Source organism: Cervus elaphus, chromosome 31 (genome assembly GCF_910594005.1).
Source record: "Cervus elaphus chromosome 31, mCerEla1.1, whole genome shotgun sequence".
NCBI classification, from domain to species: Eukaryota; Metazoa; Chordata; class Mammalia; order Artiodactyla; family Cervidae; genus Cervus; species Cervus elaphus.
The window spans coordinates 53,762,443-53,780,892 of NC_057845.1; the positions used below are offsets into that span (position 1 = coordinate 53,762,443).

Consider the following 18,450-nt stretch of genomic DNA (forward strand, 5'->3'; position numbering starts at 1 on the left):
GTGTAGTCTTGGAGGTGAGTAAAACGTTAAGTTAGTGGGTGGAGGCCGGGGAGCCCTAGCGACTGAACGCGGAGGACAGCGTGATCTTGGCGAGAGAGAATCTTTCGTTTAGCTGCGACAGGCGGCCACATCCTTTTTTGACTTTATTCTTATTGGAGCACATATGTGGCTATCCGGTGGCGATGGCAGGACCAACATAAAATTAATGGTGTCAGGATTGAGGATGCGTGTCCTCCGCCCCCAGCCCCCCTCGGGAGAGTGGAAACTGTCCCCCACCCCCCCAGAACCGCCGGTGGCTGCGGCTCCAAGGCTAAGCCACCGGGGCAGTGCGTGGCGGGCAAATGAAGAGGGCAGGGTGCGCAGCCACCGGGGTGAAGGAGGGTCGCGGAGGATCACAGACGCTCCTTTCACGGGCAAATATTTAATATTTCTCGAGGTCACTGTCCCGCGATCAGTGCACAGGAAAACAGGCAACGAAAATAAAATCACATGTGCGAACATGCAAATGAAAGAAAACCAAAGAAAAACACCACCGCACTACAGGCGCTCCGGTCAGGGAAATCCACGGCCTCCTGTTGCCAGCCGCCCGGCGAGGACAGCGGACCGCCGGGCGGCCAGAGAAGCGAGAGCGAGAAAAGACCTCGTGCGGTTCCTCTCCTTGCCCGGCTCCGTTGACCCTTTCACCAAACTGCCCTCCGTGAGAAAGGGGCAAGAAAAACGCCTGTGCAAACGTGCCTCGGCGGGCTAAGGGGGAAGAGGGGCTGGGAAGAAAGGCGGGATTCGGAGAGCTCAGCTGTCCCGGGAAGCAGGAGGGAGAAAGTCTCTCCTTCCAGGCCCCGGCGAGGAGGGAGAGGACGAGCCCCGCAGAATACGTCCAGCTTCCCAGACAGGAACCTTTAGCCGGGGCAACGGAAGGGCAGCCCCATCGTGCCTTCCTCTCCCCACCCCCTCTCTCCTCCGGGTCCCCGCCAGAGGGAGAAAGCCGCCCGGGCTGGCTTAGCTGCGAGCACGACCGTCCCACCGCCCTCCGCCTCTATCCGAGCTGGGGCCGCGGCGGACCCGCGAAGGGCGGAGTGGGCGAGACCATTGGAAAGGCTGGGGAGGGGGGGCAAGGCAGGATCGCGAGGGGCGGGGCCTACTAACCCATTCCAGATTTTCTGGCCTCTTTAAAGCCCTGCTTTGGGAGAAACCCCGTTATCTTGGAGGAGAAAAGAGATTTGGGGTTTTTTTTTTTTGAAAGGGGCGGGGCGAGTGAGGAGGGCGGGGTGGGAGGAGTGTCGCGGCTCGCACTCGGGCATCAGACGGGAGCGCGAGTTGCGCGCGTTGGGCGGGCGCGTCCCTGCTCCTGCTCGGAGGGTCCGGCTTCCTCTCCCCCTCCCGCGCGGGGCGGGGTGGTGCGCTCCGAGTTCCCAGGAGTTCGAAGTGGGCGGGTGCCGGGCTGGGGGGGAGGGGAGTGGCGGCGGCGGCGGCGGCGGGCGGCTCCCGCCTCAGCCTCGGCAGTGGCGTCGGCGACGGCGGAGTCGAAGCAGCCGCGAGCGCTCGGCGGAGTGTCAGCCGGCGGCGACGGCTCAAGAACTGGGAGTTAGGGACGCGCGCACCGGACCTTCCGCCGAGGCCACTGCCGCCGCCGCCGCCCAGAGCCGGAGGCACCGGGGCCGGGGGAGCCGGGCGGCGGGAGAACCAGCGGGCCGGGGGGAGGGTGGGGGATGGCGCGGACCCCGGGGCCGGCTCCACTGTGCCCCGGAGGCGGCAAGGCACAACTTTCCTCCGCTTCTCCCCCCGGGGCCGGGCTCCTGCTGCCGCCCCCGACGCCGCCGCCGCCGCCGCTGCTGCTCTTTCCGCTGCTGCTCTTCTCCTGGCTCTGTGGTAGGTGAACCTCGGCCGCCGGCGCGGGCTGAGGGGAGGCGCGGCCGAGGGTCCCTGCGCCGCGGCCGGGCCGGCGCGGGCCGTTCTCTCGTGCGGAAGGCGGTTGTGTTCGGCGGTTGGCTGCGCGAGCGGGTGCCGTGGACTTTGGCTGGAAACTTTTCGCCGCGCCCGGGGCGAGGCCGGGGAAGGGCCGGGGCCGGCGGGTGAGGCGCCGACTGCCCGCTCCCCTCCCCCGCGGCCGCGCGGCTCGCCACGCTGCCGGTCGGGGTCTGGCTGCGGGGTTCTCCGTCCGGACGCCGAGTGCTCGGCGCGACAGGGGTCCCTCGCTGTTTGCTCTCGGGACCGTTACTTGCTCGCTCCTACGCGGAGGAAGCAGAGAGCACGGACTTCTGTGCTGGCGCTAAGGTGATGGGATGCTCGTTTGCCGCCTCATTTTTTCCCCGGGTGAAACTTGAGCTGTGAGCCTAGATACCTTTAGGAACGCAAGAACCGACGACGGAAAGAAGCCTTTGGGTTCCCACCCCGCTTCTCCTTCCACCCGGGAGAAGGCACCGTGTCAACCCACCCTGCAGCTTCCCCTACAGTTTTCTTCGATCCTACCGCCCCTTTCTGCCCTGGCAGCCTCTGGATCGCTTTGCATTGAGCCTATCGCTGCCTTCCAGTTTGTGGGACGTCTGTCTCACTGTCCATGTTTATTTTAGCTGAGCCAATTTGTCTTCAGGACTTTGATTTATGTGTAAAATACCTGACTGCATTGGCTGTGCCCCGGCTGTTCTGGTCAAATAAGCCCCGCGCCTCTTCCCTACCGTTCTTCCCACATGTTCTATTACAGTTGTGTCGCATTTGGGAGGTGGTCTCATTGTAAGTTCACTTCCTAGGCATCGGAGACTAGAAGCCTACTTGTTAAGAGTATCGTTAAATAAATATCTCCGTTTCATGCGAGAGACGTAGACTTACGTGATCCTTAATGGAAGGCGGCGATTTGGGAGACTAAGGCCACCGGTCTAGCTCTGGGGACTGGCTTTGTCTTTTGGTAATACCGGAACACAGCAGGACGTTATTCATTCGATGACTCCCACTTAGCAGGAAAGTGGAGAGGAAAACTTAGGCTTGCTCAAAGTGTGTTTTACCTGAGACGTTTTTCTGGTACATAAATCTGCTCTTGGATGTCAGCGTTTAATGAAATTTTAGAAGAAACCAGGAAGTTTTACCAGTATTTACTACAAGAAGAGATGTGTGCGGTTTTCTTGGATGGTGTGATTTAGAAGAGAATCCTATACCCCTGTACCTTGTGGGTGTGTTGGGGTAGCTGGTTATGAGGAAGGCAAAGTTTTCAAGAGATTGAGTGCCCCTTATAGGCTGAGAATTTCCACTACCAAATCACTGTCACGTTTAAAGCACTGTAATGACAGTTTCTGATTTACAGAGTATAGTATGATAAATGGCATGTTATCTAATCTACATTGTTTCTGTAGTCCACTCCTCAGATGTTTGGTTTCAGGACACAGTTCTTAATGCTGTTACTTATTTATATTGAAGATTCTGGATTGAATTTTGTGTACTGTTCTTTTGCATTAAGAAGTCTTGTGGAATACTCCTTAATGTGGGAGGAAAATGGGAGGGGGATGTTAACAGTTTACTATTCTGATTCAGATTGTGTTAAAGACTAAGAATATTTATACTTGCAGTAAAGGTTTATCCAGCTAAGCAAAGCCCCATAGAAGACTGAAGCAAGGTAATATGTACAGGTAATACAAGGAAAATTAAATTTGGGTAATTTCATAGTTATTGTGAAAGTAAAGTGGTGTTTACTTTTTGAAGAAACACATTGAAATTCACATGAAAGAAGAAAGGAATTAAAAAATCATCTCAATAATGTGCTTGATATTTTAGAGTTCTGAAAATTCAAGTAGTATAGGCAAATGGACTGTGATTTAGAGAGATGTAAATTTAAGTTTTTAAGAGTTGTCTCTGCTTGTAGTTGTAGAGACAGACACTAGCTTTGTATTACTGTGCACTGCTCATTTAAAGAGCTTCCTTTTTTTGGCTTATAGTGTTATAACACCCTAATTTGTGAACCGTTATGACAAGTTTTTTTTTTCCATCAACCTTTATTTTAGAATTAAGTCTTTGAATAGGGCACAGTTGTCCTGATTTATGGATACTTAGTAAGTATGGAAACGGAAATTTCTTTTTGTAACCTGTTCATTGATCTAACATTCATAGTACTACTTACAAGCTTTGGCATGTACTGATGTTTGAGTTTAGTTTTATTTATTTATAAAATTTTGTTGAAGTGTAGTTGAGTTACAATGCTTTGGAAGTTGTTAGAAATGAGAAGATGTTTAGGCTTTAAAGAGATGACTCTATGATGATTTGTTAATTAGAGTGCTTTACTTATTTTTACCACATACAGATTCTTTTTTTCTTTTTGCTGTGGTTTTTGATATTCTGGTTGCATGTAGCATGGCTGTACCTATGCTAAACTCTTGCAGTATCCTCTCAGCACAGTATCATTTTTATGTCATGCTAATTTTACTGCTATAAAAAACCCTCACATTCAAACTAGTAGACATGATATTCTGAAAACTGTAAAAAAGTAATTAGATTTGCTCTTTTGAAGGGTGTACATTATCTGTCCTATTTGAAGAACTGAAATTCTCACTCGTCAGGGTTAGTTTGTGTGTGTATGTGTATGTGTATTAAACCTGATAAATCATAGGTATAAAGGTTAAGAGGACTAGATTTTCAACATTTTCTGACTTGATAAACCTCATTTATTTAATTCTGGAAGTCCATATTTCTTTATGATGCCAATAATCAATTCATATGTGATGAGATTTATGTTAGTTTCCCTTCCAATATTTTTCTTGAGGGACAGAGAATATTAGCAGGGATGTCGTATCGATGAGAGAGAAGATAGACTATTGACCTAAGTTCCAGCTCTTCCCATTTTCAACAAGGTTTTATCTTAAATAGATATTTAGAAGATTATAGAAGAAAAAATCTAATATGATGATGGACCATTTAACAGCACTTTCAGAAATTGCTTTATTCATGGCACTTGTTAGACACTTGAGGACACTGAATAAGGCAGAGTCCTGGCTTCAGGGAGCTTACCTCAGTATAAAGACGTAATGTAAAGGGATGACTGGAGGACTTCCCTGATGGCTCAGACGGTAAAGAATCCACCTGCAGTGCAGAAGACCCGGCTTCGATCCCTGGGTTGGGAAGGTCACCTGGAGAGGGGAACTGCTACCCACTCCAGGATCCTTCTCTGGAGAAATCCACGGGCAGAGGAACATGGCACGCTACAGCCCACGGGGTCACAAAGAGTCAGACACAACTGAGCGACTTTCATATAGGACAGCTTGGTGTTTATGATAGATTTGTGCATGAGGTACTGTTGATTACCCAGAAGAGGAATACCTAACCAACTATATAGGGATATTAGTGTAAACTGAGGGAAAAAAGTTACCTAAGAAAAAATCAGTTGAGTCAGATTTTCTTACTGAGATAGGTCACTGTGGTAGGTGGTATAAGTTTGCTCTCTGCACTTTATGGTTAAGATACTAAATAGGCAGTTTGAATCTGAAAAAAGATTGTCACTTACCAGCTGTGTGACTCTTTGGCAAGTTATTTAACCTCAGTAAACTTAAGTTTTCTCATCTCTTCAAAAAAGGGTAATATCAACTTGTTTATAGAGTTCTTGTGAGGATTAAATGAAAGAAAATAGCAGAATGCATGGAATATACATTCAAATTTTAGCATTTATTTTATTTCATATTATTATTAGGGGCTTCCTTGGTGGCTCAGTGGTGAAGAATCTGCCTGCCAGTGCAGGAGATGAGTTCCATCCCTGGGTTGGGAAGATCCCCTAGAGAAGCAGTAAATGGCAACCCGTGTCAGCAGTCTTGCCTGGGAAATCCCATGAACAGAGGAGCCTGGTGGGCTGTAGTCCACGCGGTGGCAAAAGACGTGGACACGACTTAGCTACTAAAACAAGAAAGAGAGACCAACTGTTTGTCATTCTTAAATTTTACCCTGATGACTTCAATAATTGGGTTTTCAACTTGATTGACTTGCTTTTTTTATACTTTCATCTTTATTTTGAATGTATAGCCCAGTCAGTGCTCTTGAAGTATTTGTTAAATTTACCTCAGATAAGTATACAGACCAGTTTTCAGAATGTTAGGATGTAGTGAAATTAACCCAGCTGTGTAATTGTATGGAATCTACATGGAATTGGATGGTTCCAAAATGATGGAGAATGTTTTAGGACTTGGCTGTTCTGTGTGATCACTTAGAATGTTAGTGGTTATACTGAAAGTGTAGAGTTGAAACTGTGCAGTTGAAGATGGAGTCATAATTTCATTTCTACTTTAGCAAGTTACTGGTATTATCAGGTTGGAGCCTACAATATATATTGCCCATATCAATCTTCCTGCTTCTAAGACGGATATAATTGGAAAGTGACCCAAATTTAAAAGGAAGCAAAAAAGAGCAAATTTTGCATTTAGCTACACTGTCCAAAATAGAAATGGGAAAAGCTAGTCAATAATATATTTGTGAGTGTGGGTATATTTACTGTTTTAACCTTGTTTATGTCACTTATGCGTATATATGTGTGTGTAAAAAGTGATTCAGCAACTCTAAGGTACATTTTGCATCTGTATAGTTAAGGAACAAAACTTATGGCTTATTGCCTTTTATTTGAAAATGATTGAAGTGAAGCTGGCTGTGATACCCTTGTTAAAAAGGAGTATTTTGGTATTCTGTTGCTTACCCCTTAAAAAATTAGTGAGTAAATAACATATTCCTATGGCGTATTCTATACTCTATTAAAGTCTCCATAAAGTTGGCAATACTGAATACATGATTTGTGAAGGATGTGGCATTTAATTGATAATAGCCGAAGTGAAGTGAAGTGCAAGTCTCTCAGTCGTGTCCTACTCTTTGCAACCCTGTGAACCATACAGTCTATGGAATTCTCCAGGCGAGAGTACTGGAGTAGGTAGCCTTTCCCTTCTCCAGGGGATCTTCCCAGCCCAGGGATCAAACCCAGGTCTCCTGTATTGCAGGCGGATTCTTTACCAACTGAGCCACCAGGGAAGCCCAAGAATACTGGAGTGGGTAGCCTATTCCTTCTCCAGTGGATCTTCCCAACCCAGGATCTTCCCAGTTGAACTGGGGTCTCCTGAATTGCAGGCATACTCTTTACCAACTGATCTATCAGGGAAGCCCTAATAATGGCTTATTAATATGTAAATATAGGCTAAAATCAAAGAACCTTTAAGTAAGTAATGAGTGTGTCAGAAACTTAGATCCAAAAATCTTAGCACCATTAATGTCATGCTTTTGGTTACCTTTTATGTTTTCATCTGAAATTGTCTTGAACCCATATCCTTTCCTGAGTTTATGAAACTTATGATTTTCTGTTTTAGGCTCTGACATAGATTGATTATTTATGTAAATAAAACTTGTTGTGAATCTTTATCAAGAGTGAATTTTAGGTTTTTTGCTAAATGGCTCACTTATTACAGCATGGTCATTAATTTAAAATTTTAGTGAGGGCTGTCTCCTGTAAGTCTAGATACAGCTATATTGTAAGTATTACAGCTGTTTCAGAAACGATATTGTATTGCATACTTATGTTGCGAGTTTTACATGTTTTCTCTAATATTGCATTCAGGGAGATTATTTTACTTGCAGCCCTGTTAATTGCCCAATATTCAGTTTGCTAATTAAGATCAGTAGGAAAGAAGTACCCTGTAGTATTGTGAGTAGATATTCATAAACTGGAATTTGAGGTATGGTATGTAAGAACATACCAGCTCATAACTGGTTTAAATGACAAAGAATTGACAGCATTTCTGATGATTATTTTGTAGCTGTGAGATATTTAATTATACTTGTGACTCTATAGATAGGAGAGGTTATAACAGTTTTTTTTTTTTTTTTTTTTTACTTTGGTTTCCTTTAATAGGAAGTTAATAAGTTAATAGTTTAATAGTCGTTTTTTTTTTTTTTTAAATAGGTTGACTGTTGTACCAGTAGAGGCTCTTTACTTTAAGCTGTTAGATTTCTTCAGAAGTAAAACTTTTGAAAAGGAGGAGGGTATGCTGCTGCTAAGTTGCATCAGTCGTGTCCGACTCTGTGCGACCCCAAAGACGGCAGCCCACCAGGCTCCCCCGTCCCTGGGATTCTCCAGGCAAGAACACTGGAGTAGGTTGCCATTTCCTTCTCCAATGCTTGAAAGTGAAGTTGCTCAGTCGTGTCCGACTCTTCGCGACCCCATGGACTGCAGCCTACCAGGCTCCTCCGTCCATGGGATTTTCCAGGCAAGAGTACTGGAGTGGGGTGCCATTGCTTTCTCCAAGGGAATATCTATAAATCACTATGCTCAGCTACCCAAGGTCAGCAAAAGTACGGTGTATTGATAAGTTCAAATACTAGTTACTAGGAAATCTTTTTTGAAACAGCATCCCAGGCCCCACTGTGGACTTACTGGATGAAGAATTTTGCAAGTGGGTGGAGAGTGTAGCCTGGTGATTGGGGCGTTTGTGTTTTAAGAGACATCTTCAGTTGATTGTTTCTTCCCTTGATGAGTACTATTTATCATGGCATTTTTATATATGATTTGACCAGATGTGGTCATTATTTTGTTTACTACTGTATCTCATATCCTAGGTATGCAGTGGGTGCTCATATTTCTTTATAGCAAGAGCTTAACAACAAAATAAAATTTAGTCTAAACCATCAATGTCCCAATAGAGATCTGTGAACTATATACATAGTTTTAAGTTATCCTGATGCCACTTTCAAAAAATAATGAAAGGAACTTGAGAAATTAATATATTTTATTTAACACAGTATAACCAAAATGTTATTTAGCATGCAGTTGATATTTAAAAATTGCGATATTTTACTTTTTTTTTTTTCTTTTGTCGTAAGTCTTTGAAATCTGATGTGTACTATACACTTACAGATTGTTGTTTGGATAAGCTGTATTTCATGTATTCTGAAGTCAGGTGTGGCTGGTGATTACCATATTGGACAGTGCAGGTCTAAACTATATGTGGTCTCCAAAGTAGGTTATGCCCTTCTGTGGTACTTAACTCAAAAGGCCTAAAATGATATTACTCTTCCTTCTTATCTAGTCCAATTCTGGAGCACCCAGTTTGAAATTAATTTTCTCCATGAATACTTTGCTCACCACTTCTTTCATACAGTGAGCTTTTTTCTTTCTAGTTACTCTTTTTACTCATTATTTAGTATGTAGTTGTGAGTTGTTCTATGATGTATACTCTTTGCAGTAAAGACTTTGCCTCAAGCTTCACTGTATGCATCCCAGCACCTATTACAGAATAAACATAAGTTATTTTTTAAGCTTATAGACTTTTAACGTGTCAGGGAGGGAGAAATTTTTCTCTGCCCTTCTAGTTTCCCCTGTGTGGTCTGAATTACATTGACAGGAGACAGATTAAAAGGAGAAAATGAAATAGAAGTTTGATGCCATGTATACATGGAAGAGACTCAGGAAACTGCTTAAATGAAAGTCGCTCAGTCGAGTCTGACTCTTTGGGATGCCATGGACTCTACAGTTCATGGAATTCTCCAGGCAAGAACACTCGAGGGGGTAGCAGTTCCCTTCTCCAGGGTATCTTCCCAACCCCGGTCTCCTTCACTGCAGGCGGATTCTTTACTAGCTAGCCACTGGGGAAGCCCTTCCCTCACATTAAATACCAGCTTTGGCTACAGACAAAACAGGGTACTGGAGGTAGTGATTTGAGACTTCAAGGGGAGAAAGGCAACTCACATAAAGCTGTAAAACAAATGTTTGGTAAACAAATGTTTGCTGGGCCTTGTAGACACCATGGGAACATAGAGTGGACTCTGATCTCTAGGCCATGCAGAGATTCCCCACTACACTTTACCTTTACTTTTATAGATAACTCTGGTGATAGCTCAATGCCAGGCCCACTATCTAAAAAACCTTTTTAGGCAGTTGGGGAAAGTCACAGTTTCTTTCTGTCTTTTTGTCCTTGGTTGTTTTCAGCTCAAAATAATCCTGTGCCAGAGACATTATTGGGGAGCAACTTTTGCTCCCAAACATTTGCTTTTTTCCCTGTTAGTAAGTGTTTTAGAATTGACCAAATTTGCTATACAACAAAAGGGTATCAAGAGAATACTTAGCTTATGATTTCATCTTCCATGTTGAAATAAGATAATAAAACAGAATAATAGCTATAATAAATAACTAGAAAAACTTCTCTGAATTTGACTTCATTTCCTATCTGATCCTAGCTATCTTTCAAATCCTTAGTCCCTGGAGCAAATTCTGTTCATTTTTTCATGCTTTTAGGTTTAGAGCAATGTTTTCCAAAGTGTTTAATAGAACCCTAGTTTCTGGAAAACAGTGCAGTGATTGAATATATCTGGGAATGGGAAAAACTAACTGTGTAACCCCCTCCCTCATGGAAAATCACTGCGTGCGTTAGTTTATTAATGGCGTAAGAAATTCTTCAGTAAAATATCCTTTTCTGCAGTTTAATTAAACAACCTGTTTTTGCTGCAGAAATTTTGTTGTACAGAACACTCTATAGGGAATGTATTCTTAAAGAGGTTTGTATACTTGATATTTATTCCTATCCTGACATTTTTTCTATTGCTACTTTCCAAGATAGGGGAGGAATTTATTTATCCAATATACTAGAAATGGTTGATAGGCTTTAAAGATGTTACTTGGTGAGAAATGTTCTTCATTGCCTTTTCTTTTTTTCTAAAAATTCCTTTTGCTTTCTTTAGTTCTGTCTTTATACCTGTCTTTATATTCTGTCCTCATTGTCTTACCCATTTTGAATCTGAGAAATTTGAGGAATTGACCTAGGAGGAATGCAATTCTTCCTCTTTGATATTAGCCGTGTATTATTTACCCGAAAATATATGTAGCTTAAGCAGTTTCTTTGGGATATACCTCACTCTATGTATAATACATATCATTCTGGGTTTGTGTTTTAGAAATAGAGTAGGTATATTTAAGATAGCTTTTCTGTTTTAATGGAAGTATACCAGTGCAGTTACTGAAAAGGACATGAAAAAACCAAGAGGCGGATATAAAAATAGATGTACACAGCTAGGACTCCAACTTAACATTTGAGAGCATTGTATAAAATTAAAAATGTGCTTGACTCTTTTTAATGGTTTCATTTCAGAGGAAAAACAAAAGTATTAATAAAGTGTTAGTATTGGAAAACTATGGTAAGATGAATTTCATATAGTGACTCTTTGAGTTATCCATGATAGACATTATTGTCATTACTAAAACATTGGAGGCCATTGGTTTTGAAACTTATTAATACAGTATTTAATTTAGTCATTGCTACTGTGGATTAGATTAAGATTTCATTTTACAAGTGTCCTTGTCATGAACTCCAAACTCACTTATAATTTGATTTAGGTTAGAGATAATCATTCATGGTTATAAATTCAGTGTAATGTTAAGTGAGTCAGGGAATAATCTGTCTTGTATGTGAGTCTGCTTAGTAGTACCCGTGTGTTCAGTCATGTCCGCTCTTTGTGACCCCATGGACTGCAGCCTGCCAGGCTCCTCTGTCCGTGGAATTTTCCAGGCAAGAATACTGGAGTGGGTTGCCATTTCTTTCTCCAGTGAGAAGGAATACCCAGATTATTTTAAATGTAGAATTTTAAAAAAGCTTCTCCTATTTTTCACTAAAGAAATTCTGATGGGAGAAGGTACAAGGTACGTAGCTAACAGTCCTGTCCTTCTCATTAAGGGCACAGGGCTAGAGCATTATAGCATTTTTCACTAACCAGGAGTCTGCATATGTTAATTGCTGTAGCAGCTACTTAAAAGAGGTAAAAAACTACCACCAACAAAAACTTTGATAAACATATGCAAGTAATGCAGTGGTACTGAGCATCAACTTTTGTATTAGCTTGTCATTCCTATAAGCAATTTTAAGGTTATGAATATGTGATTATTTTGATGACACAGTTTCATTTGCCTAGTCCACATTAGAACCAGAGTGAATTTTAGTATTGAAATAACAGGAAGAAACTCTTCTTTCAAGTTGTTACCTTCTGTTGCACACTAGCACAGTGTCAAAGATTTGTTGTTTTTCTTTTAAAGCTGGTATAGCTTTTTCAGTTGAATGACAAAAAGAAGGCACATCAAGGTTAGAATTAGTAATACTAATGAAAGCATCTTGCTTAGCAAGAAATAAGACTCTTTGGACTATTGATACTCCTTTCTGTATTTAAGATAGATTATGTTTACATTTTTCAGTTTAAAACATTGTCAACTTTTAGATTATTTGTAAAAGATTTAGCAACTATGGTGGCTATTTTGAAACCATGAATTGTTTGTAAGGCTTATTTTCTATATGTGTATAGAAGAGTGTGGGCTTTGATTATGTTTATATTTGTTATATTTTGTAACTGCTAGTGAAAATGTTTACGTAAATAAGTAGCTGGTCAAGTTTTTATATAGCATGTTAAAAAGTCTCTTCTCTTATAATAAAAGCTTTAATGTTAACAGCGCCTGTTAAAATATAAAAACAAATCTGAAGTTCTCTGAGAAAAATACATATTTTTTCTTAGCGAACACTGCTGTTGCTTTGCTGCCCTCTACAGTCATCTGAGACAGTCACTCAGACTTTCCTTCCATCAGACGGTTACAATGCTTTCTTGACGCGTGTGCTTTAAATTTCAGGAGTGGGTTAAATGATGTTTACTGTTAAAGTATGATAACATATAGATAACAACGGTTGATCTGTACCTTTAATGCAAAAAATAAAAGGTTTACAAGTTGAAGCAGGGGATGGACAGGAGACTACTGCACATCAGTCAGGAAACAAATGCTAGAGCACCAGCCTGGTGATGGGTAGTACAGAGGATGCCACAGTGGGATAAGTGCTCACACGCTTATAAACCCACTGTGGTACAGCCTAAAAGAGAAAAAAGCTCAGTAAGGCCTGGAAGAGTCAAGAACACTGATTAGAGGAAATGAAACTTTTGAACTGTAAGAATGATTTGAGTTCAGACAGGTAAAACAGGGTTATGTCGAACAGGAAAAGAAAATATTAGAACACAAAGCATCTGTTACACAGAAAGGGCTATGCTAGGACCCTCGGAGTCTTTTGCCTTTAAGAAATGTAAAGTTTAATTGTCAGCAGATTTTGGGATTAGAAGATAGTGTGTGTGTTTCTCTTTGTCTGTTTTATACCCAGTTACTTAATCTTTTTGCCTATTTCAGTTGTTATGTGAAGTGAAAGTGAAAGTCGCTCGGTGGTGTCCAAACCTTTCCCCACTCCAGGGGATCTTCCCAACCTAGGGATCAAACCCAGGTCTACCGCATTGCAGGCGGATTCTTTACCAGCTGAGCCACAAGGGAAGGCCAAGAATACTGGAGTGGGTAGCCTATCCCTTCTCCAGGGGATCTTCCCGACCCAGGAATCGAACCAGGGTCTCCTGCATTGCAGGTGGATTCTTTAACCAAATGAACTATCAGGGAAGCCCCTTCAGTCCTTATACACTTAGCTAAATGATACCTCCTTTACAGAGTTGCTGTGAAAATTAAATGAAATCCTTATTAAACTATAGTAAAGTGCTTTATAAATACAACTGACCATAATCCAAGGGAAAATGGATTGTCTTATGTTAAAAATGCGAAGTGTATCTAATTGCTTCAAAAGAAGGAGTTTAACTGAGAAAGACTCAATAGAAGACCTGATTTTCTAGCTGAACCTTAAAGAGTTTTCCATTTCTGAGAGAAGTCAGTAAAAAAGCATTCCAGGCTGAAAAGATCACTGGACTGAGGACTCTGTGGAAGGAATTAATGTTTCCATGTGGTTCAAGTATGATCTGTTATGGAGGGTAGTCATAGATTTTTTTTTTTTTTTTTTAGATTTTTAAATACTTTGCTGATGCTGAGGAGATTAGAGTTTGTGTGGGAGGCAGTGAGAAGCTTTTGAAAGCAGGTAACTACTGAGTCTGTGATTCCAGAATATTTTGTAGTCTGACAGCACTGTAAAAGGTAAATGGGAGATACGAGAGACAAGCAAAAGGGAAAACGATTGCAGTTGTACGTAGGAAGAGAGGATTGTGGAGACAGACGGCAATTTGATAGGAATGTTTGAAGGGAGGGATAGATCTGAAAAGTAGATCACATGGTGTCTGAGTATCATCATGGTTGAGGAGACAAGAGTTGGGAGTGAACTTAGGGTTCTTGAGTGACTAAGAGGACTGTTGTTGCTCACTCAACCATGTCCAGCTCTTTGTGGCCACATGGACTGCAGCACGCCAGACTTCCCTGTCCTTGACCATCTCCTGGAGCTTGCTTAAACTCATGTCCATTGAGTCAGTGATGCCATCTAACCATCTCGTCCTCCGTCATCCCCTTCTCCTCTTGCTTTCAGTCTTTCCCAGCATCAGGGTCTTTTCAGTGTCGGCTCATTGCATCAGGTGGCCACATTATTGGAGCTTCAGCCTCAGCATTACTCCCTCCAATGAATATTCAGGATTGATGTCCTTTAGGATTGACTGGTTTGATCTCTTTGCTGTCCAAGGGACTCTCAAGAGTCTTCTTTAACACCACAGTTCAAAAGCATCAATTCTTCGGTGCTCAGCATTCTTTATGGTTCAACTGTCATATCCAAACATGACTACTGGAAAACCATAGCTTTGATAATCCAGACCTTTGTTGACAAAGTAATGTCTCTGCTTTTTAATATGCTTTCTAGGTTTGTCATAGCTTTTTTTCCAAGGAGCAAGTGTCTTAATTTCATGGCTGCAGAAGGATTAATGAATCAGTCTAGTAACTTTGTGGAGGCATTTTAATTGTGGTGCCTCTGGGATGTATTTTACAGCTGTAGTTAGAAATTTGTTATGAGAGAGTAGGAGGGAAGGACTTGGAATTGGGAATTATCAGTATTGAGGTATTTGGATTAGGTGAGCTCTTTGAGGGAGAGGCAGAGGGGGAGAAGAGAAGAGAGGAAGGAAGTGGAAGTAGGGAGGGGACTGGAAAAAATTTTAAAGGTTGAGGTACATTGATTAGATCAGAGAGAGGGAAGGGATAAATAATCTGGGAATAAAATCTTCATAGATCAACACATTTAGTAGTTAAGAAAAGTAAATTGATGACTCAGTAATTTAGTAAAAATGTTTAGGAAAAAGGTTAATTTTCAAAAAAATTAATGAAGGAATAATGAAAAAACAGTAGGGTAGGACTTGCTCTTGGGAAAGAGGAGGTGAACAAATAATTTGAGGGGGAGTAACGTATCAGTTATTGTGGACTGAATGTGTTGTTCCCAAATTCCTGTGTTAGAGCTCGAATTCTCAAGGTGGCGATTCTGTTTTTGTTCACAGGTTCTGCTACTGAGTCCCGTAGCCCAGAAGAGTAGATTCTCTATGGGTGTCTACTATAGAGAGTTGAAGAAAAGCTTTTTAATTTTTACGATGAGACTTCTTGGTTTTTGTGAGGGTGGTGGGAAGGGAACTTTGGTGTGGCACCATCCAGGAACAGAAAGTAAGTGGATGGTGATGGTAGAAATGAAAGGGAAATTTTAAAAACAAGAGAATTAAAAGGCAAAACAACACCTCTTGATGATGTCAGGATATGAAGAGTGAGTAAAAATTAGTGCATTTGGAGATTACGTGTTAGGCAGATGGGAGAAGAGTGTAAATCCTGCTAAAAAGTAGGTTGAGGTGAAGAGTCAGTTACCAGATGGAAGGATTTATTAGTTTCCTAGGGCTGCTGTAGCAAAATACTACAAACTGCGCGGCTTCCGGTAGCAGAGATTCATTCTCTCCTGGCTCTAAAGCCCGGAAGTCTGAAAGCAAGGTGTCAGGAGGGCCGTGTTCCCTCTGAAACCCTGGTGCAGAATCCTTTCTTGCCTCATCCTAGCGTCCAGTGGTGGCCGCCAGTCCTGGGCGTGCCTGGGGTGACAGCCGTGTCCCGCAGTCACTGCCTCTCATCACAGGCCCTTCTCCCTGGTTCTGTCCTGGCGTGTTCCTGCCCTTGTGAGGACGGCAGCCACGCTGAGCTAAAGCCTGCCCGCTCCAGTGTGACGTGCTCAGCCTGCATCTTGGTTACGTCTGCAGATACCTTGTTTCCAAATAAGGTGCCACTCGCAGGTACTTGGAGTTAGGGTTTCAGTATATTTTTAAAGGGGGATATAACACCTCATAACAAAGGGGTAATGATTTTAGTTTTGACTGTGTTAATTGTGAGATTTGAGGCTCAAGTTAAAGTGGCAGGTAAATACGGAATTTGAAGATGTGAAGTGTGGGCTCGGTTGAACCAGACTTGAGACATTAATTCAGGAAATACTAAAACTCACATATGAATATTAATATAATATATGTTAACATATGTATATATATATACATACACACACATACACATATGTGTGCATATATATTATAGATACAAACACACAGAAAAGTATACACGGAGAATATGTAATCTGAAGAACTATTACCAAGTGAACACATCCACAGAAACATCACCCTGGTCAAGAAGTGAATCTTTACCAGCGCTTCCCAGCCCCCTTCCCGTTATTGTGCTCAGTCTGTGCTTAGCCACTCAGGTGCGTCCAACTCCTTGTGACCCCATGAACTGCAGCCCGCCAGGCTCCTCTGTCCAGGGGGATTCTCCAGGCAAGAATACTGGGGTGGGTTGCCATGCCCTCCTCCGGGGGATCTTCTGAACCCAGGGATCAAACCCAGTTCTTCTGCATTGCAGGCAGATTCTTTACCATCTGAGCCACCAAGGAAGCCCTTCCCGTTGTTTTCCAATCACAATTCTTCTCTCGTCTTTAGTAGTAACGACAATTCTGACTTCAACATCATAAATTAGTTTTGCCTGTTTTTGAACTTTCTGTTTCTTTGCTGATTTTGGAGAATTAACCATTTATCATTTTTAATGTTGTGTAGACATTTAGGTTATTTTCATTTTGAGGCTTTTATGAATAGCACTGCTGTGAACATCACTACATATCTTTCTTGACTTATGCTGGGGTTACATCCCCATAAGTTGAAAATATAAGTCAAGATTTATTCAATATACGTATCCTAACAGACATCACAGCTTAGCCTGTGTGTATATCTGTGTGTGTGTGTGTGTGCACGCAGCGCGCGCGCTTCGTCGTTCAGTCACCTCTGACTCTGTGGCTCCATGGACTGTAGCCCACCAGGCTCCTCTGCCCATGGAGTTTTCCAGGTAAGAATGCTGGAGTGGGGTTACACTGTCTGCTCCAGGGGGTCTTCCCGACCCAGGGACCCAGCCCATGTCTCTTGCATCTCCTGCACTGGCAGCTGGATTCTTCACCACGTCCACCGCCTGGCAAGCCCCCTGTATAGCCCAGCCTGTCTCAGACATGCTCAGAACACTTAACGTTAGCCTGTAGTTGAGCTTCCTAACACAAATCCTGTTGTATAACGAAGTATTGAGTATCTCATGTAATTTATTGACTACTATACTCAAAAAATGGGTGTGTGTGTTGTTTACCCTTGGGATGGCGTGACTGACCGGGACCTGCCCCTCCCTGCCCAGCACCATGGGAGAGTATCCTCCTACATGTTGGTAGCCTAGGAGACATTCAGAATTTGAAGTACACTTCCTGCTGAATGTATATTGCTTTTACACTGCCATAAAGCTGAAAAATACTTAAATCATGGATAGTTGGGGACCATCTGTGTCACTCTTTTGGTAGTGGAATTGCTGGTTTGTTTTATGTATGGTTTGGTTGAAAAGGTCTTCCTGAGTGTTTGTTACAGCTTACACTTCCCACCAGTAGTGTTTAAGAGTTTCAGTTGCTCTACTGCCTCACCAGCCGTTTGTTGGTGTTCAGTCACCCATTCGTGTCCGACTCTTTGAAACCCCATGGACTGCAGCACACCAGGCTTTCCTGTCCTTCACCATCTCCCGGAGCTTGCTCAAACTTATGTCCATTGAGTCAGTGATGCCATCCAACCATCTCATCCTCTGTGGTCCCATTCTCCTCCTGCCTTTAATTTTTCCCAGCATCAGGGTCTTTTCTAAGGAGTCAGCTCTTCTCATTAGGTGGCCAGAGTATTGGAGCTTCAGTATCAGTCCTTCCAATGAATATTCAGGATTGATTTTCTTTAGGATTGACTGCAGTCGATCTTGGAGTCCAAGGGACTCTCAAGAGTCTTCTCCAGCACCACAGTTCAAAAACATCAGTTCTTTGGCACTCAACCTTCTTTGTGGTCCAACTCTCACATCCATACATGACTACTGGAAAAACCATAGCTTTGACTAGACAGGTCTTTGTTGGCAAAGTGATGTCTCTACTTTTTAATACACTGTCTAGGTTTGTCATAGCTTTTCTTCCAAGGAGTAAGGGTCTTTTCATTTTTTTTTCCATCCATTCCAATCAGTGCATAATGATTTAATATTGTGGTTGTAGTTTATACTTATCTGATGGCTAAGATCTAAGGATTGTGGACTATTTGAATATCCTCCTGTGAAGTATCTTTTCATTCACTTCCCATTTTATTCATTTGGATTGTCATTTATCTATGGATTTGTAGGAGTTG

The 18,450-nt window shown here is 42.5% G+C and overlaps 1 protein-coding gene across 5 annotated transcripts in view; it reads left to right on the forward strand.

Annotated features, from left to right (window-relative positions):
* Nucleotides 1-1,549: 1,549 nt before the first annotated feature.
* NECTIN3 (nectin cell adhesion molecule 3) overlaps nucleotides 1,550-18,450 on the forward strand; it is a 133,388-nt gene continuing 116,487 nt past the window's right edge. For 3 of the 5 annotated variants that reach the window (XM_043893134.1, XM_043893135.1, XM_043893133.1), the window contains exon 1: nucleotides 1,568-1,866. In XM_043893134.1, coding sequence (XP_043749069.1) covers nucleotides 1,707-1,866 — 160 coding nt within the window. In that variant the 5' untranslated portion in view covers nucleotides 1,568-1,706. Of the gene's footprint in view, nucleotides 1,867-18,450 lie in introns of all 5 variants that reach the window. The other 2 variants (XM_043893130.1, XM_043893132.1) reach the window with 2 other exon arrangements.